The 24,830-nt window shown below is 56.4% G+C and overlaps 2 protein-coding genes across 5 annotated transcripts in view; one reads left to right on the top strand and one right to left on the bottom strand.

Moving 5' to 3' along the window:
• IFT140 (intraflagellar transport 140) overlaps positions 1-24,830 on the bottom strand; it is a 69,658-nt gene that overhangs the window by 6,846 nt on the left and 37,982 nt on the right. For all 4 annotated transcript variants that reach the window (XM_010949922.3, XM_010949921.3, XM_074346600.1 and 1 more), the window contains 10 exons: positions 6,196-6,373; positions 5,396-5,586; positions 4,882-4,977; positions 4,506-4,638; positions 4,287-4,430; positions 3,687-3,815; positions 3,384-3,566; positions 613-819; positions 254-466; positions 17-183 (listed from right to left, as the gene is read on the bottom strand). In XM_010949922.3, coding sequence (XP_010948224.2) covers positions 17-183; positions 254-466; positions 613-819; positions 3,384-3,566; positions 3,687-3,815; positions 4,287-4,430; positions 4,506-4,638; positions 4,882-4,977; positions 5,396-5,586; positions 6,196-6,373 — 1,641 coding nt within the window. The remainder of the gene's footprint in view (positions 1-16; positions 184-253; positions 467-612; positions 820-3,383; positions 3,567-3,686; positions 3,816-4,286; positions 4,431-4,505; positions 4,639-4,881; positions 4,978-5,395; positions 5,587-6,195; positions 6,374-24,830) is intronic.
• TMEM204 (transmembrane protein 204) lies at positions 9,480-23,913 on the top strand. Its single transcript, XM_010949920.3, has 3 exons — positions 9,480-10,352; positions 14,235-14,390; positions 23,188-23,913. Exons 1-3 carry the CDS (start codon positions 10,073-10,075, stop codon positions 23,430-23,432), a joined length of 681 nt encoding a protein of 226 aa, XP_010948222.1. The 5' UTR covers positions 9,480-10,072; the 3' UTR covers positions 23,433-23,913.

Raw genomic sequence — 24,830 nt, 5'->3', positions numbered from 1 at the left:
GAGGGGGCAGACGCACCTGCGGGCCTGTGTGAAGCGCTTCACCAGCGTCATCCTGCTCTGCAGCTGCGCCAGCCTGGCCTCCTGGTCCAGCGGGCTCCTGGCCTTGGCCTTGGACAAGCACTTGTAGGCCTCAGTCAGTGCCCCATGGGCTTTGTCGTAGTTCTGGTACTCGTCTATCTCCACCTGCAGGAGAAGTAATCAGGACCTGCAGGCTGGCGCCATCCCTGGGGCCCTGGGCCTGGCAGGTCAGTACCTGGGCGCAGGAATCGTAGAAGCCAGCCAGGAGGTCCAGGGCCCGGCCCTTGGTGTAGAAGCTGATGATGTTCTTCATGATCTCCGGGTCCTTCCGCCAGTCCAGGGACTGCAGGTAGTTGGCTGCCATGATGTAGATTTCCTTTTGCCTCGAGACACCCGCAAAGAACACGATTTTCTCCGTGTCCCCAGACTTGAGCAGCGCTCTCATGGCCTGGATGGAGAAAGAGCCACGCTGGCCCCCTTCCCAACACAGAGGACAGAATTCCTGCCCTGGCCTTTCAGAGCCCTGCCTGGGAGCTCACCCTTAGGGCGAAACTAGGGGTGAACAGGACGTACCCAATGGCCAGCTGCGCTCACCTTCACCCTGTCCCCGGCCTGCATGTACTTCTTGGTGGCCAGGTGGTAGTTGCCCTGGCGCATGCAGCAGGCCGCGATCTGCTCCAGTAGCTCCCGCCGCGACTCTTCAGACAGGTCCTTGCAATCCTTGGACACGGTCATCTTTTCGGCCATCTCCTCGGTGATAGTCAAGTTCTGCTCCAGGCAGAGCTGCAGGGCTTCATGATACTGGAAAGGTGCCAGAGGATCGAGAAGGGACAGTCACCTGTGGGCGGGAGGGGCCATGCCCCCCACCTCCTTGGAGGAAGCAGCCACAGCCACGTGGGGCCATGTGACTTTCTGTCCCTATTAACATTCTAGAGGCAACAAAGGAAACTCGGAGCCGAAAACAATGTTATACTTGTAGGAGGAAAGGAAACTAGAAATTAATTTTTCTCCATAATTTTTTCCTCCATAATTTTAAATTAAGGGGTTTGATTAATTAGCTATCTTAAAATTTTAAGACAAATTTTATATTCTTGACTTAAGAATATGACTTGGGAAAGAAGAGAACTATGTCTTGGAGATGATTCATCTCAGCACATAAGGACTGTGCACACCCGGTCCACAGCCAGGAGAGGGTAGACTTCTGCTGGTCCCACCCTTGTGCAAATGCCCCACACAGCAGACAGAAGGCACTGAGCCACGGAAGACTTCGTTGTTACCTGTGTTCCTACCAACAGCCTGAGGGTATCTGTTTCCCATGACAACCTAAGCTAATTCACGAACAATGGTATCTCTCTGAGTGTTGATCTGTATTTCCCTAATTATGAATGAGACTAAGTATCTGACATTCAGGAACCATCCATACTTTTTTAAAAATAAATTATCCGTATTCTTTGTCCTTTCCTCTTGAGTTGTGGGTAGATTTCTTACTGGTTTATAAGAACTCTATACCTTTTAAGAAAATCAGCCTTTGAATAAAATAGAATTCAATTATCTTAAAAAAGGAAAATTAGCCTTTGGGAGATACAGGCAGAATATATTTTTCCCACTTTATTATTCCTCTTTGCTTTGTTTACGGTGTGTTTTCCATGTGCTATTTTCAAATTTGTATTTGGTCAAGTTGATCGGTCTTCCCTGTACGGCTGCTGGGTTTTGAGTTACACTCCTTTAACATTGTACAAGACACCTGTGGCTTCTAGTGGAACTGGGGATGCCTCCGTATGTGCTTAAATCTGACTGCCTGGAGTTTCCTTGGATGTAGGTGGTGCATAGGGTTTATCTTCGAGTTCCCCGTGTTGACCGCATTCACTGACCAGCACATCCCCACCGCTGTGAGATGCTCCTTCACCAGGTCCAACTGTGCATGTGGTTCTATCTCTGGATTTCCTAGTACTTCCCACTTCTCTGTAGGCCTGATCATGCACCAGATCCCAGTGATTATAGCTTTGATATAGTTTATGATTTGGGAGGTTTAATTACCTCTTTTTTTTTAAAATAAATTTTATTTTTTTATTTTTATTATTTTGGCAGGGGGAGGTAATTAGGTTTTATTATTAATTTTTGGAGGAGGTACTGGGGATTGAACTTGGGACCCTGTACATGCTAAGCATGTGCTCTACCACTTGAGTAATTACCTCTTGTTAGTCTTCTTTCCAGATCTTTCCTGGGTCTTCACTGGTTTTCACTGTGACACTATAGAATCCACTTATCTTGTCAGAGGAAGCCCAGTGGTGTTTCTCCTGGGGTCAGAGTAAGTCTGAGAGTGTCTCAGGGAGGCCAGTCTGTGTGTCCGTGGGTCTTTCTAACCAAGAATTTGGTGTGTGTGTGCCATTTCATTTTTCCAAGAATTCGCGTATCACTTAGTAGTGAGAGACCAAACTGCACTCACAATTCTGGCCGCAGGAAGAAAGATCGTCCATTTTGGACAGGCTAATTCTGTATGATTTACAACTTTGTACGTCTCCATTCAGTTTCTATCAAGGGGAATTTTTCTACGTAAGAAAGATTAGTGCATATGCTCACTGGGGTGCCTACTACCAGAAAACAGCAAATGTTGGGGAGGACGTGGAGACACTGGGACACTGGTGCAATGTGGGTGGGAAAGTCAAATGGTGCCGCTGCTGTGGAAATAGTCTGTCGGGTCCTCAGGAAGTTAAGACAGAGTCACTATATGGCCCAGTGCTTCCCTCTCTGGGTAAATACCCGAAAGAACTGAAAGCGGGGTGTTGAAGAGATGTTTGCACACTCATGCTCACACTCACACTTATTCATAACAGTCAAAAGGCAGAAGCGATCCGGATGTCCATCTGTGGGTGATGGACCAGGAAGCTGTGGTCTGTATGTGCAGTCTCAAACAGCAGGGACATCCTGACACAGGCTCTACTGGGGTGAACCTGGAGGACGTGATGCTGAGTGCAAGAAGCCAGCCTCAAAAAGACAAATACAGTACGATGCCCCTTACATGTGTCCCTAGAGACATCAAACTCAGAGACAGAAATTAGGAGGGTGGGTGCCAGGGGCCAGAAAGAGTTTTAGTTTTGCAAGATAAAGAGTTCTGGAGATTAGCTGCATGAAAATCTGAATGTACTTAACATTGCTGAGCTGGGCACTTAAACTAACAGCTAGGATGGTCAGTTTTACGTGACATGTGTCTTACCACACGCACACAGAGGAAAGTATGACTCCCTGGTTGTGACTGGAAGACATTCATGCACAGGGGAGCTCACTCTCGGTGCCCCCACCCCCAGGGCAGGGGGTGCCTGGGCCCTCCTGGGGAGGTCATGACCGCAAGAGGCAGTGAGCCATACCTTCTTGGCAGCCAGCAGCAGCTCCACTGCTTTCTCATACTGACTGTGCTCCAGGAAGAAGTCGGAGCAGCGGGCCAGGAGGGCGGGGTCTGACTTTTCATCCAGGTCCTCCGCTACCAGCTGCAAGGCCGCAAACTGCTGGGTGGCGAAGGCCAGCTCCAGGGCCTCGGAGAAGTGGCCGGCCTGTGGAAAGGGGGAGGTCTGAGCAGCTCCAGAGCCTTGGGCCGAGGATGCTCAGGCCGTCCCCACCCCGTGGCCCAGCCCCTGCTGTGCCCCGAGGCCTAGGGCAGGGCTGGCCCCCACCTTGTGGTACAGCATCACTGCCCTGTCCATCTGCTCGCCCTTCTCCTCGTAGTAGCGTGCGGCCTCGATCATGTCCTCGGGGGAGCTCAGCAGGGCCACGTTCATGAGCTGGTCGTCCAGGCCGTGCTCCTGTGGGCAGGGGCTCAAGTCTGTGAATGGGGAGCTGCCACACGGCTGTGGTTTCTAACCCCTAGTTTGTGTACCAGAACTTTCAGAGGCTTCCTTCTTCTCTGTTACACAGGACACTGCGGGAACTATCGTGACCTTTGGGATTTTTCCAGAAGTGAAACCCTGGGTTGGAACATTTTTACAGAGGCAGAGTCTGCCATGTACGAGGACATAAGCAGCCTCACTGCTCCCTCAGGAGCCTGGATTCTGGGACACATCCCCGGGACCACTCAGTGCCTCCCTAGGGAGGATGAGATGGCAGAAGGAGGGAGCAGAGAGCATGGTGACGGGCGGTGCACAGAGTGAGGCCTGAGTGGTAGAATCTAGCCAGGGCGGTAGGTGTGATGCTCTTGATATAACCCTCTAACCTAAGAGTGTGGGAACCAGTACTGAGCCCCCTTCCCCACCCAGAGACTAGGCGCCCGCCGCTACCTTGCAGAGGCGGATGGCGTTGTTGAAGGCCCGTGCGCGCGTGTAGAAGTGCACAGCCTTCCGCACGTCTTCCTGGTTCTCGTAGTGGCGGGCCAGGTGGTACGAGGCGGCCCAGTTCCCAGTCTCGCTGGCTATCTCAGCAGCCTAGGGACACCAGAGACCCGGGCATTGCAGCCTGGCTGCCCCGCCGAGCAGCCCACCTCCCCCTGGGGCTGCTACCTTCTGGATGTTGCCCTGGAAGCAGTAAACGCGGACCAGGGAGAAGTAGTCCTGAGCCAGTTCGTAGTAGCGCAGCGCGGCGTCCATCTCAGCCTGGCTCTCCAGATACTGGGCCCACCACTGCCACAGGGTCCTGCCAGGAGCCCACAGGCTCTCCTTCAGGTCCTGTTCCCGCAGGAAACGAGCCCTGGGCCCCACATGCCACCCTCAGGGTGTGCTTCACGTGACCAGCAGCCAGGAGATGTGGATGCCGGGTGGACAAGGCTGAGAGTGAGGTCCTGTAGGAAGTCCCCCCAACCTCAGCACCCTGGGGACCAGCTCTGAGGCACATGTGAGGCTCCAGAGGGAGGACCCCAAGGGGCCTGGGGCCACTCACTTGTCCTTCATCTTATTGATGTAGAGTTCCAGGGACTGCAGGTCCTCCGCCAGCATCCGGGGCACCTCGAAACGGTGGGTGTCCGACTTCTCGTAGCTGTGGGAGGAGAGAAGGAGCAGCATGCTCTCCCGTCGCAGCCCTGTGACCACCCAGGACCGAGGTGGGTAGAGCCGTGGGGAGTGGGGAGGGGGAGGGGGACATGGAGCTGCCTGCCTCCTGCCTGCGTATCTGTGGCCGTGCACGTGACCAAGACGGCTCGACCACTATCACTGCGCCGTCGGTGCTGCAGCCACGCACACACCTGGCGGACCCCAGGCCTAGAAACTCGGAGCCCAGCCAGGGCTGGGGGGCAGCCCGGTCTTCAAGGTTCTCCTAAAGCCACAGAACTGGGGCTCCCCCTAAGGCCTCCCACCAAGATGGCACCCACCCTGGAATCTTCCTCTGAGAACCTCTGCAGCCATCTCACTGGGGCAGCAATAAAAAGCAAGTGGCCCTGGGGCCACCCCTCGCTCACTAGCTGAGGGCCAGGCTGCAGTCATCGCTGGCCTCCAGGTGCTTGGCGTAGTTGTAGTAGGTGGTGCGCAGGTGCACGCGGTCGTGGAGCTCGGCGACCTCGATGGCTTTCTGCCACTGGCCAGAGGCCTGGTGTAGCCTGTTGAGGAGGTCATAGCGCCCGCATTTCTTGTATAGCTGCTCTGCATCCTCCTGAGGGGAGGAAGGATGTATGTTGGTGCCAACACTGCCCCCGAGAGTGGCTGATGGGCACCGGGACCCACTGCAGTTTGGGGGTAGGGAGGTCCAGCATCAAGCAGCCCCCGACCAAGACCTCAACACACCCCGGGACAGATACTTCAGGACCCCACATCCAGGGATGGTCAAGACAAATGCTGAGAGGTCAGGCCTCAAACATCAGCCAGGAGGGTCTGACCTCTCCCACCACCCGCCCAGCCAGGGTGTTCAGACCCTGTCAGAGCCTCAGGTTGTCTGCGCTGCTCACCCCTCAATGGCAGGGAGCTGTGTCTGGCCACTTGGCCTCTGCCTCCTATGAGTTCCACCTGCCTCTCTGGGCCAACGGGGCTACAAGGGGCCATGAGCTCTGTGAACATGCAGGAGGCAGGGAGAGGACCTCACTCCCCATCTCCTCGTTTTGGCTTCAGCTTGTTTGAGGGGTTTTCTGTTCCCTGCAACCCCATGGCTCAGACAAGAACACACCACACACCACCCAGGGAGGCCGCCAAGCAGCATCCTGCCTACGAGGCCTGCTCTCTTTTCATCTGAGGGATGATCGGAGCACCGCCGTCTGCCTGCACTCACCAGCATGCCCAGCTGTATGGCCAGCATGGCCACTCTGGCCTCCAGCTCCGGTTCCTGCTCGGCTTCCCGCAGCGCTCGGGCTCCGCGAGCGTGGCCCATGTGCCCCAGGCACACCTTCGCAATGTCCAGCCGCTGGGTCTTCACGCACATGCGCGCCATTTTCTCCCAGACGGCCTCACTGTGGCAGGGGACATGGCAGCTCTATGAGCATCCAGCCCTGCGCCTCAGGCCCGACCAAGACTGATGGCAGACAGCTCGGGGCACCGAGTCCAGATGCACATGGTCACTAAGAAGGGGAACGTATGGGAGCCCACTGGCTTCATGGGCAAAAACAACATGGCAAACTGGGGACCACATGCCCTCCTGAGGAGACAATGAGTAAGACACGTGCTCCCGGCCCCCAGCTCCTATCAGGCTCCCTCCCTCAGCTGCAGGCCAGCTGCGTCTCCCCACAGTGGACAGGACACATCCCACTAAGACAAGAGGGCCATTTCTGCAGGGCACTAAACTGCCACTGTCTCTGTTTAATGGTCTGTTGACTCAGTGAACACTCGCTTCTCTTCACCCCCCGCCCCCCACCTCCCAGCACCTCTGTTCTAGGGCTGAGCTCCTAGTGCCTCACACAGCCAATGGGAACCTGGGTCTGGGCAGAGGATGGGGTCTGTCTGACTCCCACGCCAACTCCCACGAGGACAAACAGGACACCTGAGTGGGCCCTTGCCAGGCGCTGAATGGAGAAGAGGGTCCCAGGGAAGGGCGGCCAGAGCCAGCTGAGGTTTGGGCCTGACCACCCGCCCTCTGATGCCCCGGGCACAGGCTTGAAGGCACCAGGTTTTCCTTCCTCATTTTGAGGTTTCTAGCATCTCTCTCCAATGTTGACCAGGGGCTCCTGCCCCACTCCCACAACAAGTCCAATCCTGGAATGACCTAAGATGATCTCGACCTCTGACGGGAGGGAGGACGCCCTGGGGCCCCTCCTTCTGGGGCTCCATTCGCTTGATGATCTCACATCAGGGCTCTCACAGCCCCAGGAGCACAGACTAGTCCATAAATTCTTGGTGATGAGCCTCAGAATTCAAGTCACTGTGGATTCCACCCCTCCTTTCTCAAGACCCTGGGCGAGTAGCATGGCAGTGAGGTGCAAGATGACGGGTCTTGTGCACCTGGTCGGGAAACGCCAGCTATCCTACACCTCCCTCGTCAGGGAATTAAGTCTCCACCAAGCAGGGCTGGGAAAAGTACGTGCAGGAAGTGCAGTTTCGGTGTGTGGCCACATCTAACATCCTCTCCACAGGCCGGGGTCTGTGCATTTCTGTGTAGAAAGTCCACCAGGCAGACACCCGCCTAGTCCCTGTCCCGGCCTGGCCGCCTAGTCCCTGTCCCGGCCTGGCCACGTCTGCACCCAGTCAACATGAGAGGCAGATGGGCACCGAGCAGTCTGGCTCTCCAGAAAGCCCTGTCCTCCGAGAAGCTGCCAGAACAAGCCCCAAGAGCCTCTCCTCTTGCTCTGCTCCTTGGAGACCTGGGTTGATCAGTTGGAGCATGGGTGACCCCACTGCATCAAGTCCCACCGAGTGGCATGCAAGCTATTGACAAACCTCCTGTGCTGCTCCGCTTGAAGATGAAACTCCCCTCTGTCTGCACGCAGGAGCAGGGGAGGCACCACTGGGCACCACCACTAGGCCCCTGGACAGGGCCAACGATGCGGACCACGGAGGACAGGAAGGGCCCCTGGGGTGGCACACGATGGGGATGCGTGAGGAGGTCCTCTGAGGACAGGGTCACTCCTGACTCAAGGTCTGCTTCCAGGCCTGCCACCCTACCTGGCCCCACTGTCCACTCCACCGAGAGCCTGGGGCTGGGGAGCTGGCTGAGGGTGCTGTACCCATCATCCAACAAGAGCCTCAGTGGGTGGGCCAGCCGCTCCCCACCTAGCCTGGGAAGAGAGCTGGTCGGACCTCGCCCAGGGACCAGCAAAGCAGGGACTAGGTTTCTGAAACCCTTTGCTTGCTTTTTAGTGGAAATCAACCACTTAAGGACTACCTCAGGATGAGCGATTTAAGTAAGTAAGGGGGGAAACAGTCTTCTAATGGGAACTTTGGGGGAAACTTCCTTCTGAGGTTATCTACTTCTCTGTGTGTGCAGGAGCCCGGGGCGTTAGAAAGTCCTCCTCAAAGAACGGGCTCCCGGTGCAGGAGGGGCTGCAGCCAGCTGTCCGCCCACAAGGTCTTCTGAGCTGCGGGTCCCCAGGCGCCTCCCCATCCACCGGGAGGCTGGAGAAAGCGACGGATGGTGGGTCAGGGATGGCAGTTTTGCTTCTGGCACAAGCCAAGGAAAGAGGGAAAGGAGCAACAACTCAGCTGACACATCTGTTACGGTCTCCAGGGGGAAGAATCCAAAATAGGTAAAATCCCTCTGGGAACAGATGGACAGACGTTTCTTGGGATCCTCGATTCTCCAAAGACCTCCTGCTTTTCAGGACTGTAAACTTGGCAGCATGGAAGCCTCACCTGGGAGGCAGCACATCCAGGCCCCTTGTGGGTGTCAGCACAGACCCTGGCTGGGTGAGGGGTCTCCAGAGGTGGTGGCACAGACCCCTCCACCTCCGCCCACTGCGCGAGCTGCCAGCCCATCAGGTCTGAGCAGGGCAGATGAAGATCCCTCCGAGCTCCGAGCAGCCTCACGGCTTAGGTGACTCGGGGCAGGGCACCCAGCGCAGGGCCTGGCCCCTTACTGGCCACATGTTCCATCAGTAGCAAACACAGCCCAGGCCCTCAGGCCTCGCTGGGTGCCCTGCACAGCACGTCCAGAGCCCAACCCCCAGCCCCAGCCTGCTCTGGTAGTTCTCCAAGTGTGGCCCTGACTTGCCAGGTCTGGACCAGGAGGGGTCTCAGCTGGGAGGTGGAGGTGTCCAAGGGGCCTCCCTGTCACGAGGCCCTTCTTTGATGAGCTGCCCTGGAGTGTCATGTGCTGGGGAACTGACCTGTTGGCTGGGGGGCGCCAAGTCCCCAAAGTGGGTGGCTGGTCCTGAACCAGAGGGTTGAGAGAGACAGCTGGGTCTGTGGGTCTGCTCTGGGCAGGCCTCCCCACCTCGTGAGGGAAGGTGGGGAGGATGGGGAGGTGGGGAGGGCGGGGGAGGGTCCTGGAGCAGGCCTCCAGAAGAAGGCCCCCCTGCCTTTCCTATCAGGAAACACATCCTGTTAGTGTCTGGCTGCTATTTGTTGCGGTTGGCTACGCCCTCCAGCTCACCAAAAACAGCCTCAAAAACAACCATTTCCTCTCTGCTGAGAGACAGGGGGAAAACGCAGGCGCGAGACACACACACACACACACACACACACACACACACACACACACACTCACGCACACACGCTCTCGCTCGCCCTGCAGCTGCTGTCTGTCTGCTTTCCAGGACCAGCTGTTCCGTGGCGGAGGCACCAGCAGGGGCTCAGGCAGCAGCGAGGCCGCCGACGCTTGCTCATCCCCGTGGCTCCGCTCAGAGTCCGGCTCCACGTTGGTCCTGAGAGTGAGGCCCAGGCGTCCCACGCTGGATTCCTGCTCTTCCTTGGCCTCCGCCTCCCAGGAAGACGGCGCACTCACGACTCTGGACTCTCCCTGGTGCCCCTGCTTCCTCCCCGGGATGGGCAGCTCTGCAGGCTTCAGCTCAGGCCTGGCCCTGCTCCAGGTGCAGGAAGGAGGGTAAGGAGGGCCGTGAGGCAGGCTCACCTGCACCTGTCGCTTGGGCCTTCGCGACACCTCCAAGCATGAGCGGTGATGTCCTCTAGCTGCCCCTAGCCGCATCTCGGTTCCCCCAGTGACAGCAGCTGACCAGGACTGGGACTTTCTCCACGACAAGGGGCCAGCACCACAGTCTGAGATGACCGTTCAGAAAGTAGTGGCCACAGCTGTGCTGGTGGCCCTCGTATCTCTCGTCCTCAACAACGCGGCGGCCTTCACCCCCAACTGGGTGTACCAGACCCTGGAGGATGGGCGCAGGCGGAGCGTGGGGCTGTGGAGGTCCTGCTGGCTGGTGGACAGGGCCCGGGGAGGGCCAAGCCCAGGGGCCAGGCCCGGGCAGGCGGACGTGCGGGACTGTGAGGCCCTGGGCTGGGGCTCCGAGGCAGTAGGCTTCCAGGAGTCGCGAGGCACCGTCAAATGTAAGTCTGTTTATTTTCCCGTCTCCCTGAGAACAGCTGTGGGTGTGGGAGGCGTTTGCTGATGAGGGAGGGATGCTCTGCTCCCAGAGGCGACCATGGCCCTTGGGGACCCGGGCAAGCCCCAAGCTCCATGCCTGCCCTGCCCTGACCCCTTTGTGACACAATTCTTCCAGTGCAGGAGTGGGGCTTTTTTCTCTGCCATTATGCAGAGCTAAAGGAAGGATACGTTAACCAAACCAAGGAAAATACACTTTTTCCTGGTGGAAAATAAAGATTGTTAACAAGTAAAATAAACAAGAAGTTTAAAAACATGTGGCTGGGTTCCGACTTTATCCCGTAGTCGTCAGGGTCACAAGGCTGTGGGCAGTGCAGAGGGAGACCTTCTGGGGACTCGCTGTAGGTGGGACATCCAGAGGAGACTGGGGGACCGGCCCCTTCAGAGGGCGAAGAGCCAGCTCAGGCAAGCAGAGCCCTGGCTCCCTCCACCCAGCAGTCTTTTCTGGACCCTGCTTCGTCACGTCCAGCACCGGGTCTGTGTATGGCTCTGGAAGATGGGAACTTGACTTTGAACGCGGGGTCAGGTTTGAGTGTATGGGAGGGAAGGTTCGCAAATATAAAGACGCTGGCCACCTGACATGTCATCTACACAGTCACAGCGGCCGATGGGCAAAGGTCTCCCCCGAGATGACCCTTTAAAACTGCTATGAAGGTGTAACTGACAGGCCGTGTCACCCATGCTGAAGACAACACGTGTTCACAAAAATGTGGGCTCTGGATGGGCCTCTGCAGGCTGCTTTCAGAGGGCGCACCTCACCCAACACAGGTGTGACGTGCCTGGTGTGAATGTCCCCAACCTGCTGTGCGCTCGGAACCCTGACCCGCGAGGGAACCGGGTGGGGGACTCTCTCTCTACTTCACAGGGAAAGGAGGCATGTGGCTCATCTGAGGTCCCTTTGCACACAGAACCCCACGCTGCACAACAAGGGGTCTTCTGTCAGGAGTGGCTAGTATGCTAGCCCCTTACCGTTCCCCTGAACCCCCACCTCGTTTGCAAGCAGAGAGCCACAATCTCTCTTAAAACAGTCAAAGAACCCAAATGACTTCAACCTTTTCAGTGAGCTCTCAGAACCAGGGGCCTGTGGGAAGCTGGGTAAATCAGCTGAACTTGGGTCTCTGTGACCTGCTGGTCAGAGTGGTCCCTCTGGGCCCTGAGACTATTCTTAGGACCAGTGAAAGCCAGCGACCGTGTGGCTCCGCGTGACCCTCGCCTCTCCCAACCTCCTGTGTGCGCAGTGTCCCATGTGGGCCCAGCCCCTCCCCTGAGCCCAAGGCCTCCTGCCATGACCCCCAGTGCCATGCAGATGCCCACTCCGGGTGTCCCTCCCCTCCATCCTCTAGCTAAGCCGGGTCACATCAGGCCAGGAAGACATGGGCTGGGACGTGCTTTGCCTCCAGCCCCCCAGATCCACCCTGCCAGGTGTCCTGAGTACCCCGCTGGCCTGCCCTCATTTGCTGTCCCTCCTCGACCATCTGATATGCCTCTTGAACTGCCTTTAAAACAGCCTCCTGTCGTTAACGTGGCATTTGTGGCAGCTGACCCTTAACGATGCCCTGAGCATCATCAGATGCTTTTCCAAAACAAGGGAAAACGTCTACAGAGCTTCTTGTGAGTTGAGCTGAGGTCAGGGAAAGGAGCGAATGATGACCCTAGTGCTGACAACCTTCTCACCAGTTCCCTGGGACTGTGCACTGCTGCCCCTGCAGGTCCTGAGCTGGGGGCTTGTGGCCTTGTTTCTGGACCTACCGCCTTGTTAACTTTTACAAAAAACCTCAGCCCAGGCTTTGCCCACCATGGTCCAGCCTCCAGCCGGGCTAGAGATGGGGAGGAGGAGAAGGCGACCTTGTCCCTGAAATCACCCCTGTTCCATCCATCCCGAGCCCCATCTGGGGGCACCAAGGGGACGCGACTTGTGCTGCATCCCCGGAGAGCCAGGTCATCATAGAGATTGCAAACATCACATGGGTGGCCAGGGCATCCCTTGGGGGGATGATGACATGATCCTGCTGGCTCTGTGCCCAAGTCCTGGCAACGCCTGCGGAACTGAGCCAGACCCACCTGGCACCATTGGGCAAACACCTCATCACGTCATGAGCTCTGGTCAGGGCGTCCCGAGCATGATGCGTCAGGGGACAAGGCCTGGTCCAGGTCTCCCAGCTGCCCCCAGGTCATGCCTGGTCCAGTCCTGGAGGACAGGGCCCTTCCCACACACTGGGTCCCTGGGCATGTGTGGCGGCAGTGACTTTGTTACTGACCAGGTTGGAAGTCCAGGAAACTCATAGCCCAGGTTGGGGTTCAGTCTTGCTTTCTAGTCCTGATTCTCTCTGCCACTTTTCATCTCTCCATGTTTCCTGAATTCTGTCAGCACCCAAGTCCTTTCCCCAAAGTGAGGCGGGACACGAATAAATACATAATTAAATCTCCTTGAGACTCCTCCCTGCCGCAAGGTGATCACTGCTCTCTGTCTCCTGAGAAGGCAGGCCCACATGGCGCTGGGTGGGGACAGGACTGTGTGCACCATGGACAGCCTGGCCAGGAGACACTAGAGCCACATTCTCACGGGGCTCTTTAAAATCCAGCGCTGCAGCCTAGGCTATGCACACAGGAAGTGTGAGAAGCCGTCAAATGCCCGGACTTGGTGGGCACTAGCAAGGACAAGGCCCCTCTGGGTGGTCCAGATGAGAGAGTCTTCTGCCTCATGCTTTACATCCTCTGAGATCTCGGGCACCATAGAGCCTTGGACACCTGGTGGCCTGTCAGAGGCCCCTGCACAGTGGCTCGGAGGGTGGGGTTGCCACACAGAGCACTGATCTGGTATGTGGCACAGGGTTGTGCACTCAGAGCCGCCAGGGCCACTGGGAGGGCAGGGCGGTGGACCCCACGTGGGAGTCTCAGCTGTATGGCCTCAGGGCGCCACCACCCATACCCTGCACCGCAGACACTCCTGGCACAGCCAGTCCATTCTCGCACGTCTTTCCTGGCCTGCGAGGCTGAGCCTCGAAAACCGGAAGGACTTTTCTGGGCCTGGCCATGAATCCCAGCACTCCGCTCTCTGTGCTGTGGACATCCTTCGTGCTTTAACAGCCCTCATCTCTGAAGCCCATGGGGCATGTGCAGTGCCTGAGCATCACAGGCAGCATCACGCCCAGGCAGAGGCGCCATCTCTGTCTATCTGTCTGTCTGTCTTTCTGTGAATGCTCCTTGGGCCCTTGGTGCCGGATTCAGGCTACTCTGACCTCGCAGCAGCCCAGGGCGTCTGCCCTACAGTTCTGCCCGTGTCTACACCAGCCTCCGAGCTGGTGGTGCCGCCCCCAGGCCTGAGCAGCCAAGTCAACTGAGGCCTGGGATCGAGGAAAGGCCCAGCTGACCCTCTCTGGGGAAGTGGCACAGCGCCTCCGCTGGACTCCGCAAGCACTAAATGTGAATGCTGCCTGCCCACCGCAGAGCATGAATCAGATACCATCACCCCTGAAACCTGGGTTGGGTGGGGGCTACTTTTACAGTCTGGAAGGACCATGGGGAAGGGGCCTGACTTCACGCCAGACAGCTCTGCCACCCAGCATATAGGGAAACCGTTTTCCCTGAGGGACCTCTCGGTGACACCCCACCGCCACCACCTTTGCAGTTGGTCCTTGGGGCTGCCCGTCTGCCCTCTGCCCTGTGTACGTGAACGCCTTGCTCTGGGATGGGGTGCAGGTGGGGGTCGGGAAGGGGGCTGGGAGGCTCGATGAGACGAGGGAGGAGTCCCAGGAGGGGCAGGGAGCCCCTCCTGGAGCAGCCCCCTCAGTGCTGACCGCCTGCTTCTCTCCCTCCGGCCCCTGTAGTGCAGTTCGACATGATGCGAGCCTGCAACCTGGTCGCCACAGCGGCGCTCGCCGCGGGCCAGCTCACCTACGTGCTGGGGCTGACAGGCCTGCCTCTGATGTCACCTGATTCCCAGTGCTGGGAGGAGGTCATGGCCGCTGCGTTTCAGCTAGCGAGTAAGTACCCCCGCCTGGGCCCTGGGTAGGCAAGCTGTGGCTTCTAAAGTCATGGCGACCCCCCTGGGTCACCTCCCACCCCACCTGCCGCTGTGGGCAGAAGCAAAACAGAAACACACTGGGGCAGAGCACTGAGGGGAACCAGGTAAGTTTGTGTCTGTTTCCACGAGGCCCCCGGCCCTTCCCGTCTAAGACAGGGTGCCAGCACTTGGGGTGACGTGCTTTGCTTTCCAAAGTCTCAGCATCTGGTGTGTCCTTTGCTGCTCTTCAGCCCGTGTGGCAGGCGTCCTGGGTTCATGTTGCTCCCGTGAGGCTGCAGCAGCCTGCCGTCAGCACAGAGGCACATGGGCCAAAGGGGAGCGCCCATCTTAGCCCCGGCTTCCACTGCCATCCTGGCTAACAGTGGATGGGGAGTCCAGGGCACACATGTGGTTCCCAGCTGGCCGTCTGCATGCTCGGTTATAAAGGCAGCTGCCTGGGGCCCGGATGGGGTCAGCAAGGCCCTCCCTGGTGAGCAGCACAGACAAAGCTTGGAGAATCCGCTGGCTTAGGACCCCCCCCAACTCCCCAGCACACAGGGATGCACAGGCAGCACCACGACGAGACACCCAACCTCTTGCATTGTCACACGAGCAAGTTTGTGGCGGCGCAGGCCAAGACCAGCGACGCCTTGGACCATCAGTGAACGGCCCCTTAGGAACAAGCAGGAAGCCCCCTCGGCCTCTGGGGTCGACAGCAGGGTGAAACGGTCTGGGCCTGGGAGCGCTGCCAGCTTCAGAAGGCAAGAGTGGCATCGTCATGAACCATGAATGGAACTGTTCCCAGAGTCTCTGCACAGTGGTCACGGGAGCCACAGAGGCCGCCCACCCCGGACCCCAGGGAGTAGAGGGGCACCCTGCTTGTTCTCCTCCACCACTGCCCTGTCTCACTGGCCCAGGTTTAAGGATCATGGGAACCTGGGAGCTCAGGTTCTCTGCTGCCTACGGGGGACAGTCAGATGGGTGGACCGTGGGGCAGAGGAAGCCTGGGGCATCAGCAGCCGACTGCCGGCCATTCCCATGGTGAAGGTTGCCCATCCCAACTGTGAAGGTGCAAGTCCAGCACGCACGCGGTGGGAGAACGGCAGGAAGTCTGAGTGACTCACTCGGGGAATAATGGATCCCAGCCCTTATCTTTCTGGAGGAAAGCGATTTCCAGAATGCGGCTGACAGGCTGGCAGGTACTCCTGTGCTGGAAAGTGCTCAGGTGGGAATCGGAAATGGGCCCTATTAATAGAAGGCGGTGTGATCCTGGGCCAGTCACTTCCCCGAGACTGGTCGGACTGGGTCGCAAAAGCCCACCTGGCCGAGGCCCAGGAGAGAGCACAGGCTTTGATGTCAAAAAACTGGAGCCGCATCCCAGCTCCAGCACCCACTGTCCCCGCGGATGGGGCAAAGCCACACCTCAGCTCACTCAGCTGGAAAACGGGGTTGATTGTGAGAGTTAACGAGACACGTGATACGGGATCTCGGCCCCTGCCTCCTCCTTCCTCCAGGGCTGCAGGGAGATACGCAGACATTCCACAGTGGGAAAGCCACCCACGGCCCTCGACCTCAGAACTATAAACAGAAACGGTTTCCTTGGCCTCACTGAAACTACCCGTCTGTCTCACGTGGGATTATCTGAAATTCCGTCCCTTCAAGAAGGAAGTGGAAGATTTTGAAAATGTGATTGGAAATGCTGGATTAAAAACAGATATTTTAGCGGCACTAAAGAAATGAAAGTAACAGTTTCTGATTCTGAAAACAACCCTATCTAGGACAAGATGATCAGATCTTTCTTAAGAAATTTGAGCCACTTATTTAGAATTATTAGAAGAAACGTAGTTTAATGTCAAAACTGACATTTTACTTCTTGCAAACTCTTGTTTCAGAGCAAAATAGTGTTGCTTTCAAACAACAATTTTTAAAAAGTTGAAACAGGGGCACCCCTATTAACTAAAATCAAACTGTTTTGCAGTGGCTGGGAGAGGGGCGCTGCCCAAGGGCTCACAGCGCGGGGCGGCAGTTGGGTGGCGGCTGGGCAGCTGTCCTGGCCAGGTCGGGCTGGGGGCCTGTGCTCCCCTCCTGAGTATTTCCAGACCAGCACAGCCTCTGGAAAGGCTGGACCAGGCTTTGTAAAAACTGTCAGGCAGGCAGAAGCCAACGGAAAAAACCAGAAGCCCTGAGCGACACCTGTGGCATTTCGGACGTCCCTCTGCCTCCACAGGCCCCTCTCCCCCGGGTGTCCGACCGCCACCCCCAGCGGGTCTGCTGTGCCTGAAGAGGAAACGCACTTGGCCTGTTTAGACTCATTTCATTGACAAACAGAACAGAACGCAGCCCTGCGCCTTCCTTCTATCACACTGCTAATTTTAGAGTTAGGTTTTTTCCTGTGCTCCGGTCTGTTTTAAACAGTCAGGGAGAGACTGGAGGGCGCCAGGATATCCTGTCCCAGGAGGGGAAATGCCTGCTAGTACCTGTTATGCAAGAGAACCTTGAGTCCCCAGTGCTGCGGCCAGAGAGTGGGCAGGCCGGAGAGGTGCTCATAAAAGGGGGAAGCACGCGGGTTCCCCAGGAGGCCGGGAAGGCTAGGACCAGCCGGAGACAGCAATACCCCAGCGGGTGGGGACTCAAGGCGGGTGGGGACTTGAGGCCGGCTGCTCGCTCATTCATCCCATGGCCAGTCTGGGTGCGGGTCCACACTCGCATAATGCCTGGCCCGGGTCTGTGAAAACTTGGTCCCCTGTTGCTCAAAGCTGCAGCTCCAAAGGATCCCACCCCAGACGCCAGGGAGGACCCCGGGAAACACTGTTCTCGCAGGTTGACAACGTGGCCATCAGCCGTTTCTCTGGTTTGCTCTACTGAGCTCAGGCCACCACACACTAATTCTTTGTGGAGTTTACCAAGTGTAATTTAAATTTACCTTCAAGTTGCAAAAATTCCTTTCAGTCCCTTACTTCACCCCCAGCACGAGCTGGATACCCTTTGAAAGGACCACGCACACTCGGACACAGCCTGGGCCTGAGGCTAAGCCCTGCTGAGCGCCAAGCAGGCCTCACTGCATGTGCCCAGGAGACAGCACAGACACCACAGAGCAGCCATCCGCTGCCTCCTGGCCCAGCCAGCCCCTCCTCCAGGCAGGAGCTCCTCAGGTCCAGCTGTGAAGGATGACTTCAAGGGCGGAGTTTACCTGGACCTTGTGGGATGTCATGTCTGCTGGCTTCCTCTCTCCACTCTGGAAATCCTATGATATTTTTCTTATGATGGAGAACTTACAGACACACTCAGGGCCCCTTACTCCATGCCCCTGAGGACGCTGACTTTATTATCCTCAAAGATCAATTAGGGGGATAAAAGGTGGCTGTCTTGGCCTCTTGTGAGCTGCTGGGGATTCTGCTATTTTCTTAGACCTTCTTGTAGGAATACACAACTTTGTGTTTTTATAGTAAAGCAGTACTTCACTTGGCCTTGGGTGACTCGCTTTCCTGTCCTTTGGGCCCCTGCCCACCACACTCCCGTGGCTTCTTCTCTCCCACTCTCTGCTCAGGCACCACTTCAGAGCTTCAGCTCCCGCCAAGCCAGTGAGCATGTCAGCTTCTCCCTCCCAGACCTTCTCCCTTAGGGAGAGGCTCACAGATGTTGGAAACCCTAACCGCGGTCAAGCCTCGGGCACTCCAGACACATCTACCTGGAAGCTGTGGCCAGTACGAGCCATGGACGCCGAGGTGGGTGCGCTGCATGAAGAGCTCAGTGCTCAGCCCCACAGTCTCCCACCCATGCCCTCCATGTGCTGGACTCAAGAGGAAGGGCCTGTGACAGCCGGTGAGGCCCTAGGAAGCAGGCAGGAAGGAAGAGAGAGAGAGCGCTGGGAACCACACGGCCCACAGCGGCCGGCTCACAGGAAGGGGCTGTTTGCTTTGGAAACATAAGTTCATGAGGATGGAATCGACTCCACGTGCAGGAGTCAGTGTGTTTGCTGAAACTCTCCGCTTAGATTTGTTTCTGTACAAACGTTGACGGCACTGAGAGGTCTGGGGAGAAAACTCTTTGGGGACAACTCTGAGGAGAAAGGGGATCTTAATGTCAGGATGTGACAGAGATGGAGAACCCAAGGTTTCAGGAAAGCATATCAGAGTAAAAGGCTGGTTTGATTTCAGAAGGATGTGCACACTTGGCGAATATAGGCAGCCCCTGCCTCTCCATCTGTGGCTTTCCACTGCTGACACAGGATACACGCACAGTCCCACATCCCACGTGCCTGCTCAGTCCAGGCTGCCCCCGCTGGCCCAGGGCAGAGCCCGCGTTTCCCTGCGCCAGCCCTGCCGTGACATCCACCCTTGGCCCAACACCTGGGCCCACTGTTCCAGTTGGTTCTTTGTATTTTCCTGCTGCAGGAATAAATGTATATTTTTAATGTTAGGGAAACAAACCCCTTCTCTGACTGTTTGTGTTCCAAGTTGAACTAAAATAAAGCTAAAACCAACACTGGTCTTTATACAGAATAAAGTCACGCAGATGTAAATTTGGGTGACCTTTCTTCACACTGGGGTACAGAACTAGACTTTTCCTTCCTACTTCTCCTGGAGAGAAAAAAAAAGAAAGGCCAGCAAGAAGGTGCAGCCTCTGAGTGACGCCGGCTAGAGAATGAACACCCAAACGGCTTGAAACTAGTCCATGCCACTCACTGCTGAACCCTTGAAAAACTGTTTTCAGGACAAAGGACGAAAGAGCTGGGACTCAGCTTGTTCATTTCACTTTGTCAAAGTCACTCCATGAGGCTCCGTATTCATGCTGGCCCATCATCTCCATCACTTTTCCCACTGCATTTCCAGAACGTGGCTGTGCTGCCTTTGTGCACGTGAATTCTCACTTCTTTCATCTTGTAACATGAGAAACAGTCCTCTCCATTGTAGGTGATACAGCTGAACATATGGAGGAAGTAATAAACAAGAGTAAAAGGGCAACAAGAGAACAGCCTGCCCTATTTCCAAAAAACCTGCGATATGATCTTAAGAAAACAAGTAACAATGCAGTGAAGTAACCCTGAGACGCTGGCGGATGCAGGACTCAGGGCGGACGGCGGGGCCGCTCTCCCACACACACCCTGTGGAGGTTCCCCGCCTGGAGGGCCCAGCGGCCTCTCTGCGCTGCGGTCTCCTGGTGTCAAAGGCCAGGGCAGCCCAGCATCACCCTCCAGAGGGTTCCCCCAGCCTGTCCCCACACCAGCACATGCCTTCCCTACTCCCATACCACTGGTCCTAAATGCCTCCAACCGTGGTGGGTACCACGTCACAGTGATTATTTCATCCTCATGCCCAAAGAGGAACGCCAGTCCCCTGAAGACAGTCGCCGTGCCTCGCCTGGAGCGTGCTGCCCCAGCACCGGCGAGGGGTGTGAACAGGCCCTCTGACACAGGCACTGTTAACCAGTGCAAGTGGGCACTTTGGGAAACAACGGTCCTCCTCCTGCTTTGTAAGGTGCCAGCACCGCAGCACCTGCACTGTGCTGAGTGACATCTAAGCGATCCTTGCTCACAGTGTCCCGTCCCTCCGATGCCTTTTGGTCACTAGAAAGCTTAGGGGACTTGGTTGTGGAAGTGTTCACACCTTCTTTCCCAGGGTCCTCAATGCGTTCATTCTATTCTGCATTACAGAGTGTACTTGGATTTGTCTCAGTTCCCTCTGCAGTCCTTAGGGGGCAGCCTTGGGGAGGCCGAGGTCAATGGGTGGGCCCACAGACACATGCCATGACCGCCCAGCTGAGTGCTGACAGGTCTGGGGCAGGAGGACAGGAGGCTGCCCCCCTCCCCATGACGGAGCACGGGGACAGTGGCACCAGGAAAGGTCTAGAGAGGGAGGAACATACGCCCAAGGAGCAAGGCACCAGCACGCAGTGTGATGGAGAAGCGAGGCCAGACGGGTGGTCCAGTCAGGGAGACACGCCGTAGACATGATGTGACCGGTAGGAGGAAGCACCTCTAGAAGGTGACAGGCGCAGCCGTGGAAACGTGGAAACCAGAGGCACACTGCCAGCGTCTTGACGAGTTTCAGGAAGTGCTTGTTAATGGAAGAATCTAAAATGAGTTGTACTTCTGGAATACTCTAAATGCTTTATTGTGCACCTTGTGTGCAAAGGACTCAGGAGATATGTGAGAACTGCTGAAGACACATGAGGGGACTCTGAGAAGCCCGTGCGCCCTGCTCCCATCCCCGGCGATCGCTGCCCACTGGCCAAGCTTGTCTGAGCTGCACAGGGGAGCCCCTCTCCTCCCATGGCTGGCATCCCAGCACCTCGTCTCCCACAGACGTGAGTTTCAGACGTTGCTGATGTGGGTCACAGTCGTGTTTCCTGTGACGTGCAGGGATCTCACTCGGGCGCAGTCCTGGGAGTGGGTTGTGGGTCCCAGGGCCACACAGCGTGTCCCAGCTGTGCTCTGCCTCAGGCCAGGTCCAACTGGTCAAGGTCTGACCCGAATCCTAACCCTTCCAGTCCTGGGCCAGCTCCTTCAACCAGATCCTACAGTCCACAAGTCTCTGCTGAAATGTAATGAATGCAATCAAAGGCGTGAAATTCAAGGTTCTGTCTGTCTACCAGTGACGGGAACCAACCCCAAGTCTGACAGCGGAGTGGCCCTGGAGGCCACGGGAAGCCCGGTTCCTCCCTCTGGTTCCCTTCTGATGAACGATGTTGCAGAACTGAGCTGAGGCCATGTAACAGATTTCTAAACGGTTCCTATAACGCGTACAACCCGAAAGAAGGCTTTAGTAGAAGGGAGCACAGGGGGCTGGCGTCTGATGAAAAGCAGTTTGGGTCAATTCCTTGCAGCTGCGTTGGTCCCTGACACCGCCCATCTGCTGGCCTTTCTCACTTGCCCAGAGGCTCCACCTAGCCTTGCTGGGCACCCGTCAGCCAGTGCTCTGACCCTCTCCCCTCAGACACAGGCTGGCCTCCTACCTCACTCTCCCCTGTCCCATCCCACCCCCATCCTTACAAGTCCTATTGAAAGAAGGCATAACAAGCTCCCTGACTGGCAAAAAATGTCCAAATACACAGTAAAAATGAGGGGAAACATAAAGCACTTTCATTTTCATTACACAAAACACAGGCCCTAATTCCTCTCCTCACTAACGCAAAACTTGGTGACACAAAATCATGGGCAGAGGACGTAGTCCTCTCTGGGAGAGCAGAATGCTAGAAGTTTCTTCTTGTCAGTGTGCATGACAAACAATTATTTTTAACAGAAAGGAAGTATCCAAAAGCTTTCCGTATATTAAAAGCCCCACAAAGTACCATGGAGAATTAGCACAGGGATTAGTCACTGTCACCATTGTTTAGGATGTGACCGAGGCAGATAAACGTTTAAGTCACACTTTCTGGAAGGCACAAAGATGGTGAGACTGTAATGCTTGTGTTTTGAGAAAACTCCAGCTAACCTATGACACGGCCATCAGAGCTGTCAGCTGGCGTCACTGCTGCCCTCTGCTTGGACTGTGCTGGGCTGCACAGGACCTGGTTTCCTGAGGAAAGCAGGGGAGGCCATGGGGGTGGGGGGACCAGCATGAACAGACGTGCGGATGTCACAGGGCAGGGCAGGTAGACGGATGGCAGTGGGCAGCTCGGCCTGGCCAGAGCCCAGGGCAAGGGTTGTGGATGACTCTGGGAGGGACTGGAGAGCTCCCTCTGGGCTATTACATGTCCCAAGAACCTGTGTCCTTGTCAGCCACTTTGGGTTTCAAGGCTCAGGCTCAGCCAGGTCACCACCACAGAGGGCGGGGTGCTGGCGGAGCAGCCAGGGAACCCTGGGCCCCCCAGCAAGTTGATGATCTTGGGGCACGAGGAGAGGCGGCCACTCGGACCAGCTTCCTGGGCAGCTTCTCCTCTGACCAAGCCATCAAGGTGTCCAGCCCACATTCAGGCCTAAACTCTCTCAAACATCATCCGCCAACAGATCCAGGGCGTGAAATCCTGCTTTTCCTATTTTAAGAACTAATACAATCAAGTCTTTGGAGCTCCTAAAAGATGAAACTTTGAAAGCGACAATGTTATGGCATCCACAGCTGACCTCGTGGGAACAGGCTAGTGTTAACAGGGCCTCAGCAGGACGCTGTCCACAGTCCTGGACGGCCCCTGCCCACCCTGGTGTCACTTCGGAGAGAAAGGGGTACGGAGGGAAATACACAGGGGACCGGTGTAGGGAGAGGGGGACATTCTAGAACCATCTGCATCTATTGAGAAGGGAGAGGAGAAACCCATCCTCCCTGAGTGGGCAAGACCCTAGGCTGGCTCAAGTTTTGAAAGAAAATCTCTATCTCCTCTGGAAGCAAATACTAAGGATAAAAAAACTTTTAGAAACAGGAATTCAAACTAAGTTAAATACCAATCTGAGTTGTTTCTAGATAAGACTTTGAAAACTTCTGCGCTCGCTTTCACTTTGAATAAATTAAGCATCTGCAAGTCGGAGAGAACCTTACACAGTCAGTACTGGACTGTTGGGTGAGGGAAGCTGGTGTCAGTGTCACTTCATGGGGAGGGCAGCAGGTCACAGGAAGGGCACGTGAGCCCCCTAGAAATTATCCAGGGCCAAGATTATGCGGATGCAATCCAAGCCCCTAACAGCCACCAGACCCAGAGGTCCCACAAAAGGCAGCTTAGCCCTGAGGCACCGGCACCGTGAGTCCAGTTGGGGTCGCCGCCCACGGGGAAGACAGAGGGTGGGCGGGAGGAGACGCGGACACCGGCCCCACAGTGGCCTCTTCAACCTTCTCCTTCTTCTGCAGGTTTTGTCCTGGTCATCGGGCTGGTGACATTCTACAGAATCGGCCCGTATACCAACCTGTCCTGGTCGTGCTATCTGAACATTGGCGCCTGCCTGCTGGCCACCCTGGCTGCGGCCATGCTCATCTGGAACATTCTTCACAGGAGAGAGGACTGCATGGCTCCCCGGGTGATTGTCATCAGCCGCTCCCTGACCGCACGGTTTCGCCGTGGGCTTGACAATGACTATGTGGAGTCGCCATGCTGAGGGTCACTGGGAGGCTGCTTGGGACTTCCCCCACCTTGGGGACAGTGGAGGAAGTGGGGTGCTGCCTGTGAGGAGCTGCGACTTACGTGGTTTCCTTATAAACATATGTTCACTACGTTACACACCAACCCGGTGGGGATCTTATATCGCCCACGCCACCCGCCCCCTCCCACACTCACGCCCGCTTCCTGCCAGCGCTCGGCCCTGGGAGCCCTGCACCTGAGAAGCACATGCACCTGGCACTCCGCCTGGGTCTGAGAGTAATTTATCCTGCACCTGCCAGGAGGGGCAGCCACAGTCATATTTACTTTGGTAAAGCAGAACTCGGGGAAGATTTTCTTGAACTGTCAGTGATCTTCCTCCAGTGACTCAGAATTTATAGTCAGATGGTTACGGCTTTATGACAGGATTGTGTTAGTAATGTCCATTTTACTCCTGATTATTTTCCTAAGTTAAAATAAAATGCAAACCTCTCACCACAGTTTAAGACTTGTTTTATCCGTAACACTGCCACGCAGTAGAAGGAATCTGGCCTGTTCTCTCACAGTTTCTGTGGGCTGGCAATAAGGGAAGGGCTGATGCACTGCAGAGGTCGGTGGGGGCGCAGCTGTGGGTCCCTTGTGCCCTCACCGTGTTTCTGTTCAGAAATCCACACTCCCACAGACCCTGAACACTGTGGCCACACAAGGGCAGGCCGACGATTGGCAAAGTAAGAGGGCGAAAAGTTCACTGGCTTAAAAAAAACTCAGACTGGCTTACTTTTTTCCTGTAGAAAAGTCTTCAACCTACCGGCCAAGTGCTTGGTGGGCTACAGAACGCCTTTACAATACCAGCCTGGCTCACACCACCCTGGGCCTAACTCTGTAGGAGCAGGCTCAGCTGTGACCCCCAAATGAACAGAAGCACCAAAGAGCTGCATCTCAGGGCCCAAGACAAGGTCGGGGCTGCCAGGACACACCTGTGAGGACAGTCCTCCAACAGCGCCAGCCTGGGGGACCCCATGCCACCTGGCAGTGGGAATCACTGCCACCTTTTTCCAGCCCAGGAAACCGTGGTGGTGGGGGGCACCGTGTAAGGCCGGTGGAGGTGGGGAGGGCCCAGCTGCCCCCCCCCATACCAGGCCGACCCTCTGAGAAACATATAGCTTTGCTGTTTTCAACCTTCCAGACAATGTGCGGTGACCAATCTGGAATCTGGAGCCCATGCTGCCCCAGGAATTTGTCTTCAGTCAGAGCAAATGATGGATCGAGTTGGTGCTTTAAAAAAACATAAAGTAACTGAGGACGACTCACAAGCATAGCCAGCCTGACCAGGACGATAAACACAGCACAGCACAGACAGTACAGCCGGCACACTGAGGGGGCGGGGCGCGCAGGGCTGGCAGCCTAAGTAATATTA

Source organism: Camelus bactrianus, chromosome 18 (assembly GCF_048773025.1).
Source record: "Camelus bactrianus isolate YW-2024 breed Bactrian camel chromosome 18, ASM4877302v1, whole genome shotgun sequence".
Lineage (NCBI taxonomy): Eukaryota > Metazoa > Chordata > Mammalia > Artiodactyla > Camelidae > Camelus > Camelus bactrianus.
This window is presented reverse-complemented; position numbering and strand designations above follow the sequence as displayed.

Coding starts and splice junctions, on each gene's coding strand:
- TMEM204 (XM_010949920.3), top strand. CDS start 10,073: ATGACCGTTCAGAAAGTAGTGGCCACAGCTGTGCTGGTGGCCCTCGTA. Junction 10,353..14,234: donor GTCGCGAGGCACCGTCAAAT/GTAAGTCTGTTT, acceptor CGGCCCCTGTAG/TGCAGTTCGACATGATGCGA. Junction 14,391..23,187: donor CGCTGCGTTTCAGCTAGCGA/GTAAGTACCCCC, acceptor CTTCTTCTGCAG/GTTTTGTCCTGGTCATCGGG.